Source organism: Capra hircus, chromosome 10 (genome assembly GCF_001704415.2).
Source record: "Capra hircus breed San Clemente chromosome 10, ASM170441v1, whole genome shotgun sequence".
Taxonomy (NCBI): Eukaryota; Metazoa; Chordata; class Mammalia; order Artiodactyla; family Bovidae; genus Capra; species Capra hircus.
In genome coordinates, this window is record NC_030817.1 from 92,863,940 (window position 1) to 92,885,611 (window position 21,672).

The 21,672-nt window shown below is 44.2% G+C and overlaps 1 protein-coding gene across 1 annotated transcript in view; it reads right to left on the minus strand.

The window, feature by feature from the left end:
- The window catches only part of PDE8B (phosphodiesterase 8B), a 258,404-nt gene extending 240,225 nt beyond the window's left edge, over positions 1 to 18,179 (minus strand). Inside the window, exon 1 of the mRNA XM_018053689.1 lies at positions 17,941 to 18,179. Coding sequence (XP_017909178.1) covers positions 17,941 to 17,964 — 24 coding nt within the window. The 5' untranslated portion in view covers positions 17,965 to 18,179. The remainder of the gene's footprint in view (positions 1 to 17,940) is intronic.

Here is a 21,672-nt window from a genome sequence, read left to right on the forward strand (position 1 = left end):
AAAAATAAACTCACAATGGATTAAAGATCTAAACGTAAGACCAGACTATAAAACTCCTAGAGGAGAACATAGGCAAAACACTCTCAGACATAAATCACAGCAGGATCCTCTATGACCCACCTCCCAGAATATTGGAAATAAAAGCAAAAATAAACAAATGGGATCTAACTAAACTTAAAAGTTTTTGCACAAGTATAAGCAAGGTGAAAAGACAGCCTTAAGAATGGGAGAAAATAATAGCAAATGAAGCAACTGACAAACAACTAATCTCAAAAATATACAAGCAACTCCTGCAGCTCAATTCCAGAAAAATAAACGACCCAATCAAAAAATGGGCCAAAGAACTAAACAGACATTTCTCCAAAGAAGACATACAGATGGCTAACAAACACATGAAAAGATGCTCAACGTCACTCATGATCAGAGAAATGCAAATCAAAACCACAATGAGGTACCATTTCATGCCAGTCAGAATGGCTGCGATCCAAAAGTTTACAAGCAATAAATGCTGGAGAGGGTATGGAGAAAAGGGAATCCTCTTACACTGTTGATGGGAATGCAAACTAGTACAGTCACTATGCAGAACAGTGTAGAGATTCCTTAAAAAAACTGCAAATAGAACTGCCTTATGACCCAGCAATCCCACTGCTGGGCATACACATGGAGGAAACCAGAATTGAAAGAGACACGTGTACCCCAATGTTCATCGCAGCAATGTTTATAATAGCCAGAACATGGAAACAACCTAGATGTCCATCAGCAGATGAATGGATAAGAAAGCTGTGGTACATATACACAATGGAGTATTACTCAGCCATTAAAAAGAATACATTTGAATCGGTTCTAATGAGGTGGATGAAACTCGAGCCTATTATACAGAGAGAAGTAAGCCAGAAAGAAAAACACCAATACAGTATACTAACGCATATATATGGAATTTAGAAAGATGGTAACGGTAACCCTGTATGCAAGACAGCAAAAGAGACAGATGTATAGAACAGTCTTTTGGACTCTGTGGGAGAGGGAGAGGGTGGGATGATTTGGGAGAATGGCATTGAAACATGTATAATATCATATAAGAAATGAATTGCCAGTCCAAGTTCTATGCATGATACTGGATGCTTGGGGCTGGTACACTGGGATGACCCAGAAGGATGGTACCGGGAAGAAGGAGGGAGGGGGGTTCAGGATGGGGAACATGTGCACATCCGTGGTGGATTCATGTTGATGTATGGCAAAACCAATACAATATTGTAAAGTAATTAACCTCCAATTAAAATAAATAAATTTATATTTAAAAAAATAAAAAATAAAGTAGAACTCAATAAGAAAGTTACCTGAAAAATCCAGATATATTTGGAAATTAAACAACATACTAAGTAACCCATAAGTCAAATAAGAACTAGGGAAATTAGAAAATATTTCAACTGAATAAAACTAAAAAGAAATAGAACCTTGTATATACAGTTAAAGTGGCACTTAAAGGGAAATTTATGGCTTTAAAATTTTTATTAGAAGAAGGTTTAACTCTAGGGAGCTAAGATTCCACTTAAAAGTCTAGGGAAAATAAAAATGAGAAAATTAGATCTAAACTAAGAAGTAAAAAGGACACAATATAAAACAGAAATTAATATATAGGAGACAAGTAAGCAATAGACAAACTCAATGTATACAAAAGCTGGTTTTTTGAAAGATCAATAAAAGTAATAAACCTCTAGCAAGACTGGCCAATAAAAAAGAAGACACTAGTTACTGACATCAGTCACCCTACAGTCATTAAAAGGTTAAGAAGAAATAATGCAAACAAGTTTATTTGAATAAATTAACAATTCAGATAATTACTCAAAGTATCAAAACTCACTCAAGAAAAAGTATTTGGAAATGTAAATTTCCCTAAAGAAATTGAATTTGTGTTTAAAATTTTCTTACACAGAAAACCCCAGTCTCAGAAATACTTTCTGGTGCAGCCTATAAAGCTCACCAGGAAGAAATAATACCAACACTACACAAACATTTTCATAAAACGGAACAATAAGGAACGCTCCACAATTCATATCATAAGGCCAAAATTATCCAGATGACAAAGCAAAAACTACAAAAGAATCGACATTCTAAGAAAAGAAAATTTCAGGTAACATCTCCCTGAACATAAATGCAAAAATCCTAACAAAATTTAGCAAATCAATTCCAGTAATATATTTTAAAAAATAGTACACCATGATCAAGTTGTGTTTATCCTAGGAATGCAAGGTTAGTTTCACATTCAAAAGTCAATCAGTGTGTGAAAGAATGAAGCTGGACTCTTTCCTCACATCATATATAAAAACTAAAAATGCATCACAGACAAATTTAAAAGTTAAAACTATAAGACTCTTAGAAGAAAACATAGGGGCAAATTTTCCTGATCTTGAATTTGACAAAGGTTTTTTTAAACACGACACCAGAAAGTACAAGCAACAAAAGAAAAATCCATAAACTGGACTTCATTAAAATTAAAAACTTATACACCAAAGGATACTATCAAGGAAGTGAAAAGACACTTCACAGAATGGGAGAAAATATTTGAGAATCAAATACCTGATAAGGGTTAATGATCCAGAATATATATATATCTTTAAAAAAAAAAAACCTCTACAAGTCAACTATAAAAAGACAGAAAAACCTAATGGAAAAAGGGGCAAAGAACTTGAATAAAAATTTCTCCAAAGAAGACATACAAGTGGCCAACAATAAGGAACAAAAGGATAAAAGGGAAATGCAATTCACAACCACAATGAGATGTCACTTCATACCCACTAAGATACATAAATTTTTTTAAAAAAGAAAAATAACAAGTTTAGTAATGATGTGCAAAACCTGAAACCCTTATACCCAAAGAATTGACAACAGATGTTCAAAACTTACATGAACGTTGACAGAGGCATCATTCACAAGAGCCAAAAGGTTGAAGAAGCCCAAATATTCAACAGATGAAAGGATAAACAAAATGTGGTATATCTATACTATACAACAATATTAGTGAGTGCGCGTTCAGTCATGTCTGACTGTTTGTGACCACATGGACTGTAGCCTACCAGGCTCCTCTGTCCATGGGATTTCCCAGGCAGGAAAACTGGGGTGGGTTGCCATTTCCTACTCTAGAGGATCTTCCCTGACCCAGGGATCAAATCAGCATCTCCAATGTCTCTACATTGGCAGTCAGGCTCTTTACCATTAAGCCACCTGGGAAACCCATGAATACTATACAGTCATTTAAAAAAATGAAGTATGGATATATACTACAATATGGATGAACCTTGAAGACATTATGCTAAGTAAAAGAAGTCAAACACAAAGGCCACACACTATGGTTCTATTTATGTGAAATTCCCAGAATAGGCAAATCCAGAGACAGAAAGCAGATCAGTGGTGACCAGGGGCTGGAGCAAGATGTGAATGGGGAGTGATGCCTAATGGGCATGGGCTTTCCTTTTGGAGAGATAAAAATGTTTGGAACTAGATAGTAGTGGTGGTTGTACAACAGTATACACATACTTAACAGCAGTGAATTGTATACTTTAAAATGGTTAAAAAGTGAATCTTCTGTTATGTGCATTTACCGTAATAAAGAATCAATATTATGAATTCATTAACAGAATGAAGGGAAAAAATCATCATCGCAATAGATGAAGGAAAAGCATTTGACAATTTGCTATCTATTCATGATAAGAACTCTCAATAAATGAGTTGTAGAAAGGAACTTTCTCAATCTGATTTTTAAAATATCTATGGAAAACCAACAGCAATCATCCTACTTCAAAGTGAAAGACTGAGTGCTTTCCCCCAGATCAGGAATAAGGCACAGGTGTGTGCACTATTATCAAATATACACCGGGGACCCTAGCCAGTATAACAGAAAAAAAGGAGAGCTACTTAAATTGGAAAGGAACAAGCAGAACTTTATTCACAGACAATGTAATTGCACAGATAAAGTCCTAAACACTCTACAGAAAAAGCTACTAGCACAAGTGAATTTAGCAAACTCAGAGGATACAGGTCAACAAGCAAAAATCAATTATAGTCTATATACTAAAAATGAACAACTGGATACTGAGATTTAAAACACTATTTACAATGATATTAAAAGCATAAAAGTCTCTCTCTAGATCCCTGGATTGAAAGCTATAAGACTCAGCTGAGACAGAGTAAGAAGTCCTTAGTAAAGAGCTGCATATAATATTCTTGGATCAGAAGACTATTCTGCTGAGATGCCGATTCTCCCTCAACTGATCAATACATTCAATACAGTTTCAGTCAAAACCCAGTAGAAACTGGCAAAGTGACTTTAAAATTTGTGTAGAAATGCAAAAGGCTTAGAATGGCCAAATGTATTTTAAAAAAGAAAAAACAAAGTTGGAAGATAACAATATTTGATTTAGAAATTTAATATGCTGCTGCTGCTGCTAAGTCACTTCAGTCATGTCTGACTCTGTGCGACCCCATAGACGGCAGCCCACCAGGCTCCCCTGTCCCTGGGATTCTCCAGGCAAGAACACTGGAGTGGGGTGCCATTTCCTTCTCCAATGCATGAAAGTGAAAAGTGAAAGTGAAGTCGCTCAGTCATGTCTGACTCTTAGCAACCCCATGGACTGCAGCCCACCAGGCTCCTCCGTCCCTGGGATTCTCCAGGCAAGGGTACTGGAGTGGGGTGCTATTGCCTTCTCCGGAAGTTTAATATAAAGCTATAGTAATCAAGACAGAGTGGTACTGGCATAAGGATAGTGTCCACAAAGAGACTCAGTTAAGAGAGTCAATTAATTTGCAATGAAAATGCCAAGAAAATTCAACAGAGCAAATATAACCTTTTCAACAAATGGTGGTAGAATGACTGGATAGCCATATGCAAAAACAAAATACAAGCTAGCAACCTTCATTCCTTACCTTACACCATATACAAATATTGACTAGAAATAGACCATGGAACTAAAGAAGCTAGAAATAGACACAGGAAAACATCTTTACAAACTAGAGGTGAGCAAACATTACCTAGAAAGAATGTAAAATGCATAAACCATGGAAGAAAAATCACTTGATAAACTGGAATTCAACAAAAGTATAAAAGTGTGCTCTTTTAAAGATAATCCTAAGAAAAAAAAAAAAGGCAAGCCACAAACGGGAAGAAATTCGTATTCAAAGACTTGTATGCAGAATATATAGAGAATTCTTATAGTCAATAATCAAGACAAATAAAAATTGGGTAAAAACTTTGAACAGACACTTCACAATACAAGACATTAAAATAGCCAGTAGGCACAAGAAAAACAAAATGGTCAGCATCGTTATCAGTCACAATGAAATCACAATGAGATATCATGATACACGTGCTAAAATGGCTAAAAATGCAAGAGACTGACAATACCAAGTGACAGCAAGGATGTGGAATAGCTGGCACTCTCACACATAGCTGATGGGAATGGAAACAGTCCAACAGTTTTATATTAAACATATACTTACCTTACAACCATGAGATTTCACTTCTAGGCACTCACCCAACAGCAATGAAAATATATGCCCAAAGCCTGGTCTAGAGCAGAGTTTAAAATAGTAGCTCCAAACTGGAAATAACCCAAGTGCTTATTACCAGGTGAGTAAGCAGACTGCGGCTAAGTCGCTTCAGTCGTGTCCAACTCTGTGCGACCCCATAGACAGCAGCCCACCAGGCTCCCCCTGTCCCTGGGATTCTCCAGGCAAGAACACTGGAGTGGGCTGCCATTTCCTTCTCCAATGCATGAAAGTGAAAAGTGAAAGTGAAGTCGCTCAGTCGTGTCTGACTCTTTGCGACCCCATGGACTGTAGCCTACCAGGCTCCTCTGTCCATGGGATTTTCCAGGCAAGAGTGCTGGAGTGGGGTGCCATTGCCTTCTCCAAGTAAACTGCAGTACATCCATAAAACAGAATACGACTCAATGATAAAATGTGACAAACTGCTGATACACACAGCAGTATGAATGAATCTCAAAATCATTACACTGGGTGAAAGAACACAGACACGAAAGGCTACATGTATGATTTGACTAATATGAAATTCTAGAAAAGATAAATCTAGTCTATTGGAATAAGAAGAAGACTAGTGGCTACTTGAGGTCTATGGTGGGGTTGAGAATTGACTGGGCAAAAGCACAAGTGAGGAGACGACAGAATAGTACTATATCTCGATTGCAGCAATGTTTCATGGGCATATTCTGTGACTGCATTTTTGTCCAAACCAGCATACTATATAAAGGTACATTAAAAAAAAAAAAAAAACCTTGCAACATTTGCCTGATGTTACAGACTGAAGTGCCCCCAAAATTCAAAGGTTGAGGTCTTAATGCTTGATATGACTATATTTGCAAATAGGGCCTTTAGGGAAATAATGGGTTGGGCCCTAATCCGATAGGACTGGTGACCTTAAGGAAAGATGAGACACTATAGCGCTCTCCATGAGTGCCAGGAAAAAGGCCCTGTGAGGACAGAGCGAGAAGACAGCCATCTACAAGCCACGGAGAGAAGCCTCCTGGAAACTAACCCTGATGGCACCTTGGTCTTGGGCTTCTAGCTTTGAATTATGAGAAACTAATTATCTGCTGTTTTAATCACTCAGCCTATGGTATGACTAAAAAAATAAGCATGCTGTTCCTTACTAATGATGTTACTCTTGAGTCTATTTCTACTTCAGCTGATGGAAGCTTTTCTGGAATACATATTGAGAGACCAGCAGTTGTTTTAATTCTGTAGGAGGCCTTGGTAGATCAGTAGGTCAGACAGCTGCTGCACACGTTAGACCCAGTGCGAGAGTGGGATTTTCAGACCTGTGAATGCAGTCATTGAAACCAGACCAACGTTGCTGTGACCAAGCGAGAGGAAGCTCGCAGGAGCACGTCTGTCGCAGCCACGGATTAGCCAAGACTGGCTTTCTCCTGGCTCTTGGTGTGCCTCACTCGGCAATGGCCCCAAATTCATGGGCGGTAGGCGTCTCTTTCTTTCTTTCACCCCATTTATCAGATCCATTTCTACAACCAACAATTTCGTCAGTTCTCATCTGTCCACTGACTAGGTTTATTTACATAGAGCAGCATTTTTCAGTTAACAAACCATGACCCACCTTTTCCCTTGAAAACTCTCTTAGAGATACTCAAAGGCAGATTATGAGGAAAGGTGTCCAGGTGGGCCTTTGTCTGGACCAAGGCTTCACCCTGCCTCCCCTCGGGTTACTCTCAATACAGCAGCCGGCATGATTGCCCCAGCTTAGATCAGGCTCCATCACTCCCATCTGACTCAGAGTCTTCACAGCAGAGGACAAGGCCCTCAGTGACCTCTCTGACCTCAGCTTCTACCCACTGCACTGGCCTCCACGCTGCACTTTGGATGTGGCAATACGCCTTCAAGGTTTCTGCACCTGCTCTTCCTCTCTTCTGGGAATGCATTTCCCAACCATCCACACAGCTCGCTTCCCATTTCCTCTGGGACTTGGCTCAAATGTCACCTCTCCAGGGAGGCCTTCTCTGACACTCCAAGTGAATAAAGCAACATTCCCTACCCCACCTCAGGGAGTCCTCTCCGGGTTTATCTTCTCCCTGGTGCTCTCTCTCCCTCAGACATGTTGACTGCCCTCTGACTTGCTTGCTTTCTTTCTCACTCTCTCATTCTTTCCCCTCTCCCCATCAGTTCAGTTCAGTTCAGTTCAGTTGCTCAGTCGTGTCTGACTCTTTGCAACCCCATGAATCACAGCACGCCAGGCCTCCCTGTCCATCACCAACTCCCAGAGTTCACTCAGACTCATATCCATCGAGTCAGTGATGCCATCCCATCCTCTGTCGTCCCCTTCTCCTCCTGCCCCCAATCCCTCCCAGCATCAGGGTCTTTTCCAATGAGTCAACTCTTCGCATGAGGTGGCCAAAGTACTAGAGTTTCAGCTTTAGCATCATTCCTTCCAAAGAAATCCCAGGGTTGATCTCCTTCAGAATGGACTGGTTGGATCTCCTTGTAGTCCAAGGGACTCTCAAGAGTCTTCTCCAACACCACAGTTCAAAAGCATCAATTCATCGGCGCTCAGCCTTCTTCACAGTCCAACTCTCACATCCATACATGACCACTGGAAAAACCATAGCCTTAACTAGATGGACCTTAGTCGGCAGAGTAATGTCTCTGCTTTTGAATATGCTATCTAGGTTGCTCATAACTTTTCTTCCAAGGAGTGAGCGTCTTTTAATTTCATGGCTGCAGTCACCATCTGCAGTGATTTTGGAGCCCAAACCAGAAGGTAAATGCCAAGAGGAGAGAAACATTGTCTGCTACCTGCATGATACTCAGTAGTGACTTGTTGCATGGGCACTGGAAACCTGCTCCTTTAATGGAAGAGCAGTCAGAGGGGAGATGCAACCACCCTCAGCTACATCCTCCTCTGCTACCCGTAGCTCTCCCTGGTCTCCAGATCTTACTCAGACAGAAAGAGAGAGAAGTTCCGCAGACGAGCCTATGAGGTAGGGCTTTGGGCAGAAATAAGACCAGTTACATGTGGGTCAAGACAAGAGGCCGTTCAGTGTTTGAGCCAGGCAGGGAGGATAAGCCAGTGGCCCTGGGCTCCCTGCCTCCCTCCCGCTGACGGCTACACTTTCTACCAGGGTTTTCTCAGCAATGGACTGCCTGAACTGGCACAGTATGACAAGATACTGGTTCTCTCAACCCTCAGGCCACCTGTGCAGGGCCTGGAGCAGACAGTGCCTTGTCTACCACCTCCAGCATCTCAGACAACATCACCATTGTCCTCCTTGTCCTGTGATGCAAAAGGGTTGGGACACGGTGCTTTTTCTCTTCCTCCGGGAAGCCTTCCCCTCTTCTCCTTCCATTCTGCTCTCCCTTGCTCCTGCTTGTTTTTCTCTCTTGTGCAATCCCTGCAGCCATGGGATCTTTTCTGCTATTGTAGAGATCCATTGGGCTTCCCTGGTGGCTCAGCTAGTAAAGAATCCACCTGCAATGTGGGAAACCCGTGTTCCATCCCTGGGTTGGGAAGATCTTCCTGGAGAAGGAAATGACTACCCACTCCAGTATTCTGGCCTGGAGAACTCCATGGACTGTATAGTCCATGGGGTCACAGAGTCAGACACGACTGAGTGACTTTCACTTTCATGGGGGTCCTATGGCCTTTCCAACAGAACGGATTCCTACAACATGAGTGACCGCATGCTAAGAACTTCTGGCGCCTGCCACATGAAAACTCCTGAAATACCCTTCCTTAAACGGAGAAGCCTGCTCAGCAAAAGACAGAAGGTGAGAACACCTCAGTGGGCACTGCCCCTTGGAAAATGCCATTCTGAGATAAAACTGAGTTTTTCCTCTTTGAGACATAAAAATGTATATTGTTAAAGGATGCTCCTCGGGCAGAAATGCCATTCAATGGGTTGTTTGCCAGAGAGGCTCATAGTAAAGTCTACAATGATAATATTAGTCTTCCTCATATCACCCCACCACCAGCTAGGACAGGATCCAGAACTCTCCAACCTTCTAAGGCACTCCTGGGTTGCTGAGAAGATCTTTTGTGCAGTTTTTCAACACAGAGGAGATTTGATGGGGCACTGAATTTACCTCTTCACGTTCCATTCCATTGCAAGGAAGATGGCCTTGAATTTTCCCTTTAAAAATGTTAAATGGAACTAGTAAAAGAACCTAGAAACTTATAAAAATCATTTGTTTTCCTATTACTTAGTCGACTTCCCTGGTAGCTCAGATGGTAAAGTGTCTGCCTGCAATACAGGAGACCCAGGATTGATCCCCATGGCCTCCTAACACACATACAAGGGTAAAGAACTCATACAGTGTTAGTGTGTTTTTGAGGTCGTTTTCTTAGCAACGTGCCCACTGCTCCTGGTGATGCTCTCCACAGGTCTCACTCAGGAGCACTCATCCTCGCAATGGAGGACACTGGCTGGTCATGTATTTTAGATGATTATTTTTCATCCACTTATATTTCCATTTAATTTTCCTAATCATCTAGGGAAAACTTAGAAATCTTTTTCAAAGCTCAAAACCGGGGCTGGGACTAGGGCAAGATAACTAGATTGCCATTTTAAGAAGGTACTCACTCTCAGATGCTGGCCTTGTATTTGAAGGCCTCCTTAAATTTTGCAGCCTAGGCTCCTCACTCTCAGGGTCATGTAAGTGACTGTCACCAATCTGGAGGCTACACATAACAGCTTGGTCAAGGAATGTGGATGCAAGGGAAATTAAAGCTTGTGAGGCAGGAGATCTAGGTTCCAGACTTCTCTTTACCACTTTTACCATATTCCAGAAGGGGATACAGAGGACGAGATGGTTGAATGGCATCACTGACTCAATGGACATGAGTTTGAGCAAGTTCTGGGAAATGGTGATGGACAGGGAAGCCCGGTGAGCTGCAGTCCATGGGGTCACAAAGAGTTAGACATGACTGAGCAACTGAACAACAACAATCAAATCTAAGATACCACTGATTGTACAAACACCATTACTTTATGTACCATTAAGAAAAAAAAAATGCTGCCCATTTAATTATGACATAATGGCATGCTTCTGCTGCTGCTTCTAAGTTGCATCAGTCGAGTCTGACTCTGTGCGACCCCATAGACAGCAGCCCACCAGACTCCTCCATCCCTGGGATTCTCCAGGCGAGAATACTGGAGTGGGTTGTCGTTTTCTTCTCCAGTACATGAAAGTGAAAAGTGAAAGTGAAGTTACTCAGTCGTGTCTGACTCTTCGCAACCTCATGGACTGTCGACCACTAGGCTCCTCCATCCATGGGATTCTCCAGGCAAGAGTACTGGAGTGGGGTGCCATTGCCTTCTCCCATAATGGCATAATAATAGTCTTATACAAGAATTGGTTCCAATAGCCTCTCACAGCCTTGACTTTTTTCAACTATACTGAGGGATTTGGCAATTTCTCCTGCCTTTGGTTTAGTAACTTGACATAATAGGTAATCCTCTTGCGTATATCTCAATAATAAAACATAAATCTAGCTCAATGTACTTGTGGGTATCTTTTCCATATTAAAAGCATTTGGCTCCATATTAAAAGCATTTGCAAAAAAAGAAGACTGAAATCGTATCATTTCTCCAATGACAAAATATTTTGCTTTATCAATATCAAATTTATCCACCCTGCTCTATTCCCTCTACGCTCTGTATAATCATGTGAACAATCATCTGTTTTAATGCCAAATCACAGTGTAACCTTTTTGAAATCACCTGAATCAATAATTAAATTCAAGATATGTATCATCAACAAAGCACCTATCTCCACTGAAAAGCTGAAAATATCAGAAGGTGTTCAAGCTGGTTTTAGAAAAGGCAGAGGAACCAGAGATCAAATTGCCAACATCCAATGGATCGTGGAAAAAGCAAGAGAGTTCCAGAAAAACATCTATTTCTGCTTTATTGACTATGCCAAAGCCTTTGACTGTGAGGAGCACAATGAACTGTGGAAAATTCTGAAAGAGATGGGAATACCAGACCACCTGACCTGCCTCTTGAGAAACCTGTATGCAGGTCAGGAAGCAACAGTTAGAAGTGGACATGGAACAACAGACTGGTTCCAAATAGGAAAAGGAGTACGTCAAGGCTGTATATTGTCACCCTGCTTATTTAACTTCTATGCAGAGTACATCATGAGAAACGCTGGGCTGGAAGAAGCACAAGCTAGAATCAAGATTGCTGGGAGAAATATCAATAACCTCAGATATGCAGATGACACCACCCTTATGGCAGAAAGTGAAGAGGAACTAAAAAGCCTCTTGATGAAAGTGAAAGAGGGGAGCGAAAAAGTTGGCTTAAAGCTCAACACTCAGAAAATGAAGATCATGGCATCTGGTCCCATCACTTCATGGGAAATAGATGGGGAAACAGTGGAAACAGTGTCAGAGTTTATTTTTTTGGGGCTCCAAAATCACTGCAGATGGTGATTGCAGCCATGAAATTAAAAGATGCTTACTCCTTGGAAGGAAAGTTATGACCAACCTAGATAGCATATTCAAAAGCAGAGACATTACTTTGCCAACAAAGGTCCGTCTAGTCAAGGCTATGGTTTTTCCAGTAGTCATGTATGGATGTGAGAGTTAGACTGTGAAGAAAGATGAGTGCTGAAGAATTGATGCTTTTGAACTGTGGTGTTGGAGAAGACTCTTGAGAGTCCCTTGGACTGCAAGGAGATCCAACCAGTCCATTCTAAAGGAGATCCCCTGGGTATTCTTTGGAAGGAATGATGCTAAAGCTGAAACTCCAGTACTTTGGCCACCTCATGCAAAGAGTTGACTCATTGGAAAAGACTCTGATGCTGGGAGGGGTTGGGGACAGGAGGAGAAGGGGACGACAGAGGATGAGATGGCTGGATGGCGTCACTGACTCGATGGATGTGAGTCTGAGTGAACTCCGGGAGTTGGTGATGGACAGCGAGGCCTGGCATGCTGCGATTCATGGGGTCGCAAAGAGTCAGACACGACTGAGCAACTGAACTGAACTGAACTGAATACTTAGTAAATGCATTCACAGGCAATGACAAGTACATCACAACCACTGCCTGGCCGTCAGCAGTTGATAAGGTGCTGTCCCACCAGCAGGAGTGGTCACAGGTCCAGATGGATAGTCACTTCACAACACCCTTGAATTCCTAGCTGTGCCCTTGCTTAGCTTCACAGTAGGACACAGGACAGGAAATACAGTATATACAGGATCTGTGGTCTCATAGGCAGGCCAGCGACTACTCCCAATGCAGATCTGGCCTTGGCCTTCCTCTGCTTCGGGGGTGTGCACACAGTTGCTAGAGGTGATGTATATGGTTCAGCTCCAGAGAAGCCACTGCCTTGGTTTCCTTTGGCCTCCGTATAGCTCTAGTCCACCAGGCCCAAGGCCACATGACCATTGCAAGCTCTCCTAGTCCCAGGGTGGTCCCAGGAATCTAGAGTTTCACAATAATTGAGACAGATAATTTACCCCAGGTATAGAGCAATCCACACTTAGGTTTCCAAGGAAAAGTTGCGGTGAGAACGTAAGTCTGAGGTTATCTTCTCAGGCAGATCAATGGGAAAATGTTTCTAACTCTCAGGTACCACTGACTGCAAAACACACCCTGGTTCCAGGGGCATTAAAATGGGCAAGGGTACATCTCAGAAAAACTGAAATGCTGCTCTCACATTTAACACTTTGACTGCCAAGCTGGGTGCCTCAACTGAAATGGGGCTATCATCTTAATGGTGATTTGAGGGAATGGTCTCTGGTGTTGCTTTTCAGCTCTCAGATAGAACTGTGAGCCTGTGACTTTAATGTGTGTGCGCTGTTGATCTTTTACAATGGTTATTCAACAACCATGAGACCACAGCACGCACACGGAAGCCCTGGGAACTCCAGAAGCAACGCCTCTGGGTTGTCTGTACACTTGGGGTACAGGCTGGGGCAGACCACACTGAGCCCGTGAACTTCTGAAGTTGCAAAGTAATCAGAGTCCCATTTTTGAGCCCCCCTAGTATAGACCACGGAGAAGGCAATGGCACCCCACTCCAGTCCTCTTGCCTGGAAAATCCCATGGATGGAGGAGCCTGGTAGGCTGCAGTCCATGGGGTCGCTAAGAGTCGGACACGACTGAGCGACTTCACCTTCACTTTTCACTTTCATGCATTGGAGAAGGAAATGGCAACCCACTCCAGTGTTCTTGCCTGGAGAGTCCCAGGGAGCCTGGTGGGCTGCCATCTATGGGGTCACACAGAGTCGGACACAACTGAAGTGACTTAGCAGCAGCAGCAGTATAGGCCAAGTACTTTACATACATTATCTCATTTAATCAGCACAGTAACCCTGTAAGGGTAAGTATTACTCTTCCCATTTTACAGATGATAAAACTCTGCTGGTGAGTGATGGTGCTAGGATTAGAAACCCAGGCAGCCTGCTTCAGGATGCAAGCTCTTAATCAAAAGCTTACCACCTCCTACTTATAGTCACCTTGTCTCACCTGAGATTTAGTGCCATTAATAAAAGATTACTTGACACAAGTATTAATACTGGACCCCTTTAAAGAACACCCAGGGAATTAAAAGAAAAAACACATTTTTTTTTAGGCAATAGGGGAGGATGTGATGGGAAAAGAGAGAGGATTCCATGATGTAGCTTCAGAAACATATTGTCCTCCTCAAATAAAAACAGGTGACAACACCTCAGTATGTGCCATCTGACCGAGAATGTTATGGAATGAACTGTGTCCTGCCAAATTCACAGGCTCAAATCCTAGCCTCAAGCACCTCTGAATGTAATATGTGGAGAGAGGTCATTTAAAAAGGTGATTAACATCAAATGAGGTCATTAGGGTAGGTCTTAATCCAGCAGGACTGATGCCTTTACAAAAAGAGAGCAGGACACAGATATGCATGTAAGATAAGCCATATCTCACACTGAAATCCTCAGAAACCTGGGGTACCAAAAATGGGTATTTTAGGAGTTCATGTGCTGCTAGGTAAATCCATATTAAATTTGTGGTTTTCAAGTAAAAAAAAAAAGTCAAATACGGACAATTTTATTTGTTCATCCTCTAACTGTATACATTTGCAGAAAAGACCTTGAACCCAACAAGTCCTACTAACCCTACTTCACAAATGATACACCTGAGACCCACTCAGATACACTGATTCATCAAAAGCCCGAAAATGTGTTAAAGGAAGAACTAGATGGCAAATCAGAAATTACATTTCTTTTTGTGAACACAAGTAGGCAGTATCTATTAAAAAATACATACTAAATAGTAACCATGCTCTTTCATATAACAATTTCACCCCTAGGAATTAATCTACCAGAAATATCTGAACAGGTGTGCAGAAATATATAAACATGAAGACCCACAATGCTAGCCCCATACGTGATGTGAAAATTTAGAAATAATCCAAGTGCCGACGCACAGGGAATTGGTTGAATGAATAATGATTCGTCCATCTACATGCAAATCTATGTACTGTAGTTAAAAAGAAAGAGGTCAGCTTCTGCTCATATTAAAAGATGCCCAAATCATATTAAAAGCAAGAGAAGATACCTAGAAAAATAAAAACACAACTCATAAAATGTTTATTAATATCTGTGCACTGAGGGGTATAAAGTAGTCAACACTCAGTAGGTACTTTTTCCCTCCCCACCTCCTCCATCTTACACATCCCTTGAATTATTGCAAATGAACCCAAGGAGCTGGTGCAGCTCTACTGTCTACCAGCTGGGTGATCTCACGCAAGAAGCTTCAGTTCCCCCACCAGTAGGTTGAAAGAAATTATAGCACTTCCTTCAGAAGTTGTTGACAAGATTCCATGAGACTATGTACATAATGTGCTTAGAACAATGCGTGGTGGATAGTAAGTGCTTAATAGATAGGCAAAATTATGGTAATGATGATGCTATTCATCTCTGGAACCTGAAGAAACAAGTGTCCTTAATTCGTGTTGTATTTACTTTTTTAAAAATCTCCTTTAAAAAATTATCTTGTAAGAAAACATAATAAATCATTCTGCTTATTTTCTTTACTGAAATTAAATAAAAAGGCAGTGCTTTTAAAACCAGTGCTTACCCCAATAAACTCTAGCAATATTATGCATCCTCTAAAGATAATTTCGTTGTTTCATTACTGAAGTGATAAAGTGCTTTTCTGAGAAGTTAATATTAACAGAGTCATTCCTAGGTAAATATATTATCAGGTATAACCCAAGGTGCCTCCATGAAATATGCAGTAGACCCAGCCCTCTTCTATTGAAGGATCAGTTTGGGTCTTTTCTACTCCCTTAGGTTAAAGGGGTGATTATGGCAAAGGTCTTTCAAACGCACAGAAAGAACCTTTTATGCAACCATGCTGCTGCTGCTGCTAAGTCGCTTCAGCCATGTCCCACTCTGTGCGACCCCGTAGACGGCAGCCTACCAGACTTCCCCGACCCTGGGATTCTCCAGGCAAGAGTACTGGAGTGGGTTGCCATTTCCTTCTCCAATGCATGAAAGTGAAAATTGAAAGGGAAGTCGCTCAGTCGTGTTTGATTCTTCGAGACCCCATGGACTGCAGCCTACCAGGCTCCTCCATCCATGGGATTTTCCAGGCAAGAGTACTGGAGTGGGTTGCCATTGCCTTCTCCTTATGCAACCACATTCTGACTTAAAACAGGACTTTCTATTTGAGGTCCCTCCCAGGGCATTCTAAGTATTAACTAAACCAGCCAGGCTTATTTCCACAGATCTTAAGCCTGAAAGATTTGTGCAGCTCTATAAACAGAATAGAATTAAAATACAGTTCACCCAGAGTTCTGATTCTGATCCAGTATTTCTTTGGTCCATGTATGCTCTGTGGAACCAAGTACAGTCTAGACTCCAAAGAACCAGTGAGCATGGGAAAGCTATCAAAGCGTGGTAAATTACTGTCACAGAAACTCCCAGAATTAAAGGATCTTTTTGAGCCTTTTGTGGTAGCTGAGATCCAAACAGGTTATGTGTCTTGTCCCAAGTTTCGCAGCTGGTACATGTGGGGTTGGAACTCAGGTAGCATGCTTCCCAATAGCAATGCTCTTTCCCCTGCTGGAGAATTACTGTTCTGTTTTGCTTCTTGGAAAACTGAGCCAAGTTAGAACAGCTCATTCAAGGTCAGAGGGGCAGTCAAGTAGAACTTGTGATGCCGACCAGCAGATTATACAATCCTAGAGGGCGGGTCCTCTGCCCCTCACCTACCCCCTTGGGCCCTGTGTAAATGTTTTGGTTGACACAACACACAGGAGTTTAGAGGAAGTGTCTCTTCTAGGTTTGCACTACGTGTTTAACTTCAGGTTCTGGCACACGCGAGTCAGTTATTATCAGAGCAGGCACGCCCCCCAGTGTCCCGATCCAGCGGGCCGCCAAGGTTGGGGGCGGGGGCCGATTAGCCACCACTCAACCAGGTGGTCTTGCAGCCCTAGAAACTTGCCCATAGCAACTCCTCAGCGATGTTTTTCTGGTTTTGCCAATCGGGAGACAGTAAACTGCTGTCAGATTGAGCCCGGAAGGAGAATGGTTGGGCACTCCAGTCTTGAGGGTACAGAGGCGCCTGCTGAACGCTGAATACCTCTAGCCAAGCTGTTATAAAGGCTAATGCAAGCCTCGCCTCCCACAACACTCCAGGGACCGTGTCCACTTGATCCTGGTAACTACGTGCACTTTCAGGTGACACTCCGACTCCCACAAGGACCGCCCCCCCACCCCCCACCCCAAGTTCCGGGAGGCAGCTTCTGCCTTAGTCCAACGCCTCTCCTGTACCGTGGACCCTTCTCACCCGCACTTTCCTACAGCCCACACTGTGAGCCCCTTCTCTGAAGCTACAGTCCATCTCCCCCACCGCAGGCTGGCGGTATAAACCTCACAGCAGGTCAAGGTGCCCAGCAAGCGCGGACGCGGGAGCGGGGCGCGCGCATGTGCGCGCGCGGGTGGGAGTGGGTCCCCGAATCCCAGAGGGCACGCTCCACCCAAGCCGAGGGCTGGGGCAGCGGGGTTTAGCTTTTCGGGAGGGATAGCAGCTACGCAGCTACTGGAAGCACTCAGAGGAAGGCAGGGACACCACGCTCGCCCAGAGATGGCGTGGGAAACTCGGGGCGCAACAGGAGTCAGTGCCACTGGCCCGACGGCGCTGCAGGTCGGCTCTTGCCCAGGGAAAGCGCCACACACGCGCAGACGCACTGCTGGTGGGTGATTGCTATCATCTGAAATTATAAATCGGACGGTCACAGCAGACAACCGAGGTGCGCCCCTCCTGGGAAGGAAGAAAGAAGTTGGACACCAGTACACGGAGGGGCTGGAGAGGGGAAAAGCCCCTCCGGACCTGCAGGGTGCCCGAAAGGGGTGCAGGGTCAGCTCTGGACTCGGGGGTGGTGGAAGGGGGAGGCTCGCCAGGCGTGCAGATTCAGCACTCGGGGCTCACCTGGCCGGCGTTCGGAGGGTCCATGCTGGAGGCTGGCAGCCGCCAGGCGCTTGAGCGGTGCCCGTGGCCCGCACCGCAGCCCCACACAGAGGGCGCAGGGCGGCTGCACCCCGCACTCGGGCCTCCTGCCCCGCGCCAAGGGGCCGGTCGTTCCGAGGGACTCTGGCCGCGAGCCTGAGCCTCTTTGCCTTCACTCTCCAGGCACGCCTGGAGCCGGAGAGTGCCTGGGTCCTAGCGCCCCTCCCGGGGTGTGAAGCCCGACTCGGAGCCGGCTCGGCGCCCCTCTAGCTATTCCCCCGACTCCACTCGAGGGGGGTTAGGGCTAAGGGCCGGCGCTGCCCAGCCTGGCGCTTCTCAGGACTGGGAATCTGGACAGGGAGCTTCTTTCTCACCACGCCCACCCTTCCCATTTTCATCTCCACGTGCTGCGGCTGCTACGTCGCATCAGTCTTGTCCAACTCTGTGCGACCCCATAGACGGCAGCCCACCAGGGTGCCCGTCCCTGGGATTCTCCAGGCAAGAACACTGGAGTGGGTTGCCATTGCCTTCTCGATGTGCTTCTGCTCCCCAAGAAAACACGGAAGGATCAGATTTGCCTCCTTCTTCACTCAAATCCGTGTACACTATCATTTTAAAGAGATTCCGACACAGACAGCAGTCATGGCAGATCACAGATAGTTCTTCCTCAAACTGAAAGCAAGACTTCTGTATTCAGATGAATTTGTAAAGGACACTCCACTATGTGTCTGCTGTGGAACTGCGGGTGGGTGATGGGGTATTGTCCTTCAGCCTTAACTGTGGGGACCACTTACCAACGTGAATCATGGATCAAGAAAAAGGTCCTGGTCCCCTTCCTGCCTCCTCCCAGTCTGTTTAAGGAGCTGGAATCAAAGGCCTGCACAGATACGGTGAAGCTTCCAGAGACTTTGGAAAAGTAAAGAATCGAGCCCAGTTAAATGCTTCAGCTGTAAATTAGCCTGGCCTCCTGCTCCTGGTTCCTATCACACCTGCCCATACCTGGCTCCTTTGGTGGAGGGATGTCTAACAAAGACCTAGGGAGCATTTACAAAGGCCCCTCCTTTCTCAACTGCCCACAGGGCTGAGTCAGTCCAGTTAAAACCAAGATCAACAACAGTGATCTTTTCCTGCTGACTTTCTCATCCAGAGAGGCTGATGAAATTTCTAATGGCAGGAAAGGAAAACAAGTCATCTTTAGAAGTAAAACCTATTGCACAGGACATGGAGAGAGACAAAAAGAAGTATTATTACGTGGGCATTAGCCATTATCCATAAAGGCCAACCATGAGCCACGAGAGCAGTATGAATACAGCCTTTCATGTCTTTTTTTTAAAGAGCTCCAAACCTTTTCCCTCAAGAGCACTGCTCTCTGTATGGACCGACTCTAAGATGATCTCCAGCCATCCCCACTTCCTAATGTTCATGCCTTTGAGGACTCCCCACCCCTTGAATGTCAGGGAAGTTGTGACTTGCCTCTTATCCATTAAGTATGGCAAGGGTGATGGGATGTCTTTTCAATGACTATGGTACTGTCTTGATGGGAGATGCTCTCTTTTGCTGGTTTTGATAAAGCAATAGCCATGTTGGGGAGGCCCATGTGGCAAAGAACCTAAGGGGCCTCTGGCCTAGAGCCAGTAAGACACTGAGGCCCTTCGTCCAACAAACTGCAAAGTTTCCTGCCAACAACCAGGAAAGCCCAAAAGTGAACCCTCCTCTCACTGAGCCTTGAGATGAGACTGTATCCTCAGCTAACACAGAGCACCTGTAAAACCATGCTTACCTTCTGACCCACAGAAACTGTGAGATAATATATGTGTGTGTTTAAGCCACTAAATTTGTGGTGGTGTGTTATGTACAACAGCAAAACTAATACACTGCCTCCATCCACAGATGGAAATGTAAGGCAAAGGAGATTAGGGAAAAGAGTTAAGGTCACTGAAATCAGCAGCATAATCTATCATCATTTCACTATCATAGCCTTGAATAGACAGGGAAGGCTTTCCCAGTGGTAAAGAATCTGCCTGGCAATGCAGGAGACGCAGGCAGGAGACGTGGGTTTGATCTCCAGGTTGGGAAGATCCCCTGGAGGAGGAAATGGCAACCCACTCCAGACCTTGCCTGGAAAATCCCATGGAGAGAGGAGCTTGGCAGGCTACAGTCTGTGGGGTCGCAAAGGAGACAGACACAACTTAGCAACTGAGCACACAGACAGGGAAAAGCGCAACAGCTAAGGCATCTGCAGGTGAAAGGGCAAGTTCAGGTTGAGCCTTGGAGAGGGGTACACCCAGCAGGTAAAAGGACAGACTGAAGAACTCAGGGTAGGTCAACCCAAGCAAAAAGAACAAATAAGTATCTTCAGAAAGTAAAGTAAGAGGAAAACAAGAAAAACACTAACAATGAGAAGATGCGGAAAGGTAAAGGCACCAGATCCTCTGAATCTCTTTTCTCATTGTCTATTAAAAAACAAAAACAAAAACGAAACCACATCATTCACTCCTGGAAGTGCGGGGGATTTTCCAGAATAGCTACTCAAGAAGTACTAGGAGGCCAGCAGCGCATGGTACGGGCCTGTGCCAACCAGCAGGTCATCTGTTGTTCCCATGATACCGTATAAAAACAGCTGGTGTCTCAAAACGATCAGCCAGCATTGAGGGTCCGCACGTATTCGTGAGCTTTTCGATATCTTTAGACACCTAGTGTTAAAAGTTTTCTATCCCATCCCAGCTAAAATACAGCAAAATTGAGGCTAACCCTTAACCCTGTTATATACCTTGAAGGGTATTATGGAGTGATGTGTGATTTTTAAAGAGAGAGAGAGAAAAAGCAAAGAAAGAAGGCAGGGAGAGAGGAGAGGGACAGGGAACTAAAGCGAAGGGGAGGAAAGGAAGAAGGGAAGAGAACCCCGAAGCATAGAGCTCCCAGTCTAGCGGAGGGGCGGCTGAGAGGCCTATCACAGCGTAAGAAGGCGCTGTTCTCACTCTTCCCGTTGCCTGCTGGACATCTCCACGAGAGCCCCGCCCACATTCCACAAGAAGAATGTTTCTGAACCAGGAAGCATCCATCTCCCCACCGAATCTGAGTCCCGGTGGTTAATGCCAGTAACGCCTCTCCCAATTCAAACCGTAGCCATGCGGCTTCCCTCCCTCTCTGTGCCAACCAGCCACCTGTGGGGTCGTGGCCTGTCCCTCCTTCGGCGCTCCAACTGGCAGGAGTGATACACTGCCTGCCTCTCCTAAGCTAGGTGAGTAGCGAGAGCCAACATGGGATGATTTAACTCACAGCGGTCAGAGTCCAGCCTACCCACTGCTCATGCCCATAATGTCTCCTCCACCCAGATTTTACACAGCTTGTCATTTCCTCTAAGTGTTTTTTCTTTTTTTTTTCTTTTCTCTAATTGGTCCAGCATTGCTCTATCCTAAAGTTGAAAACTATAAATATTTCTACCTGTGGCAACTCCTTGTGCCTTTAAAGCCTTCATAAGACTGTGGATCTGACACTCCCTTCTACTCTGAAGAGCAACTTAACACAATGCTTACTTAGGAAGAATATCCATTTATGGGGTAAAAGGAAATGGGCAGCAAATCCAATGGCACCCATTCCACACCTTTGCCCATGGCTCGATGCGTCTAGCTGTTTCGAATATGGGAGAGAGCACAACAGCTTCCGGTTGGTTGTTCCTGTTGGCTTTTGGTGGCCCCAGACTTGTGATGGAAT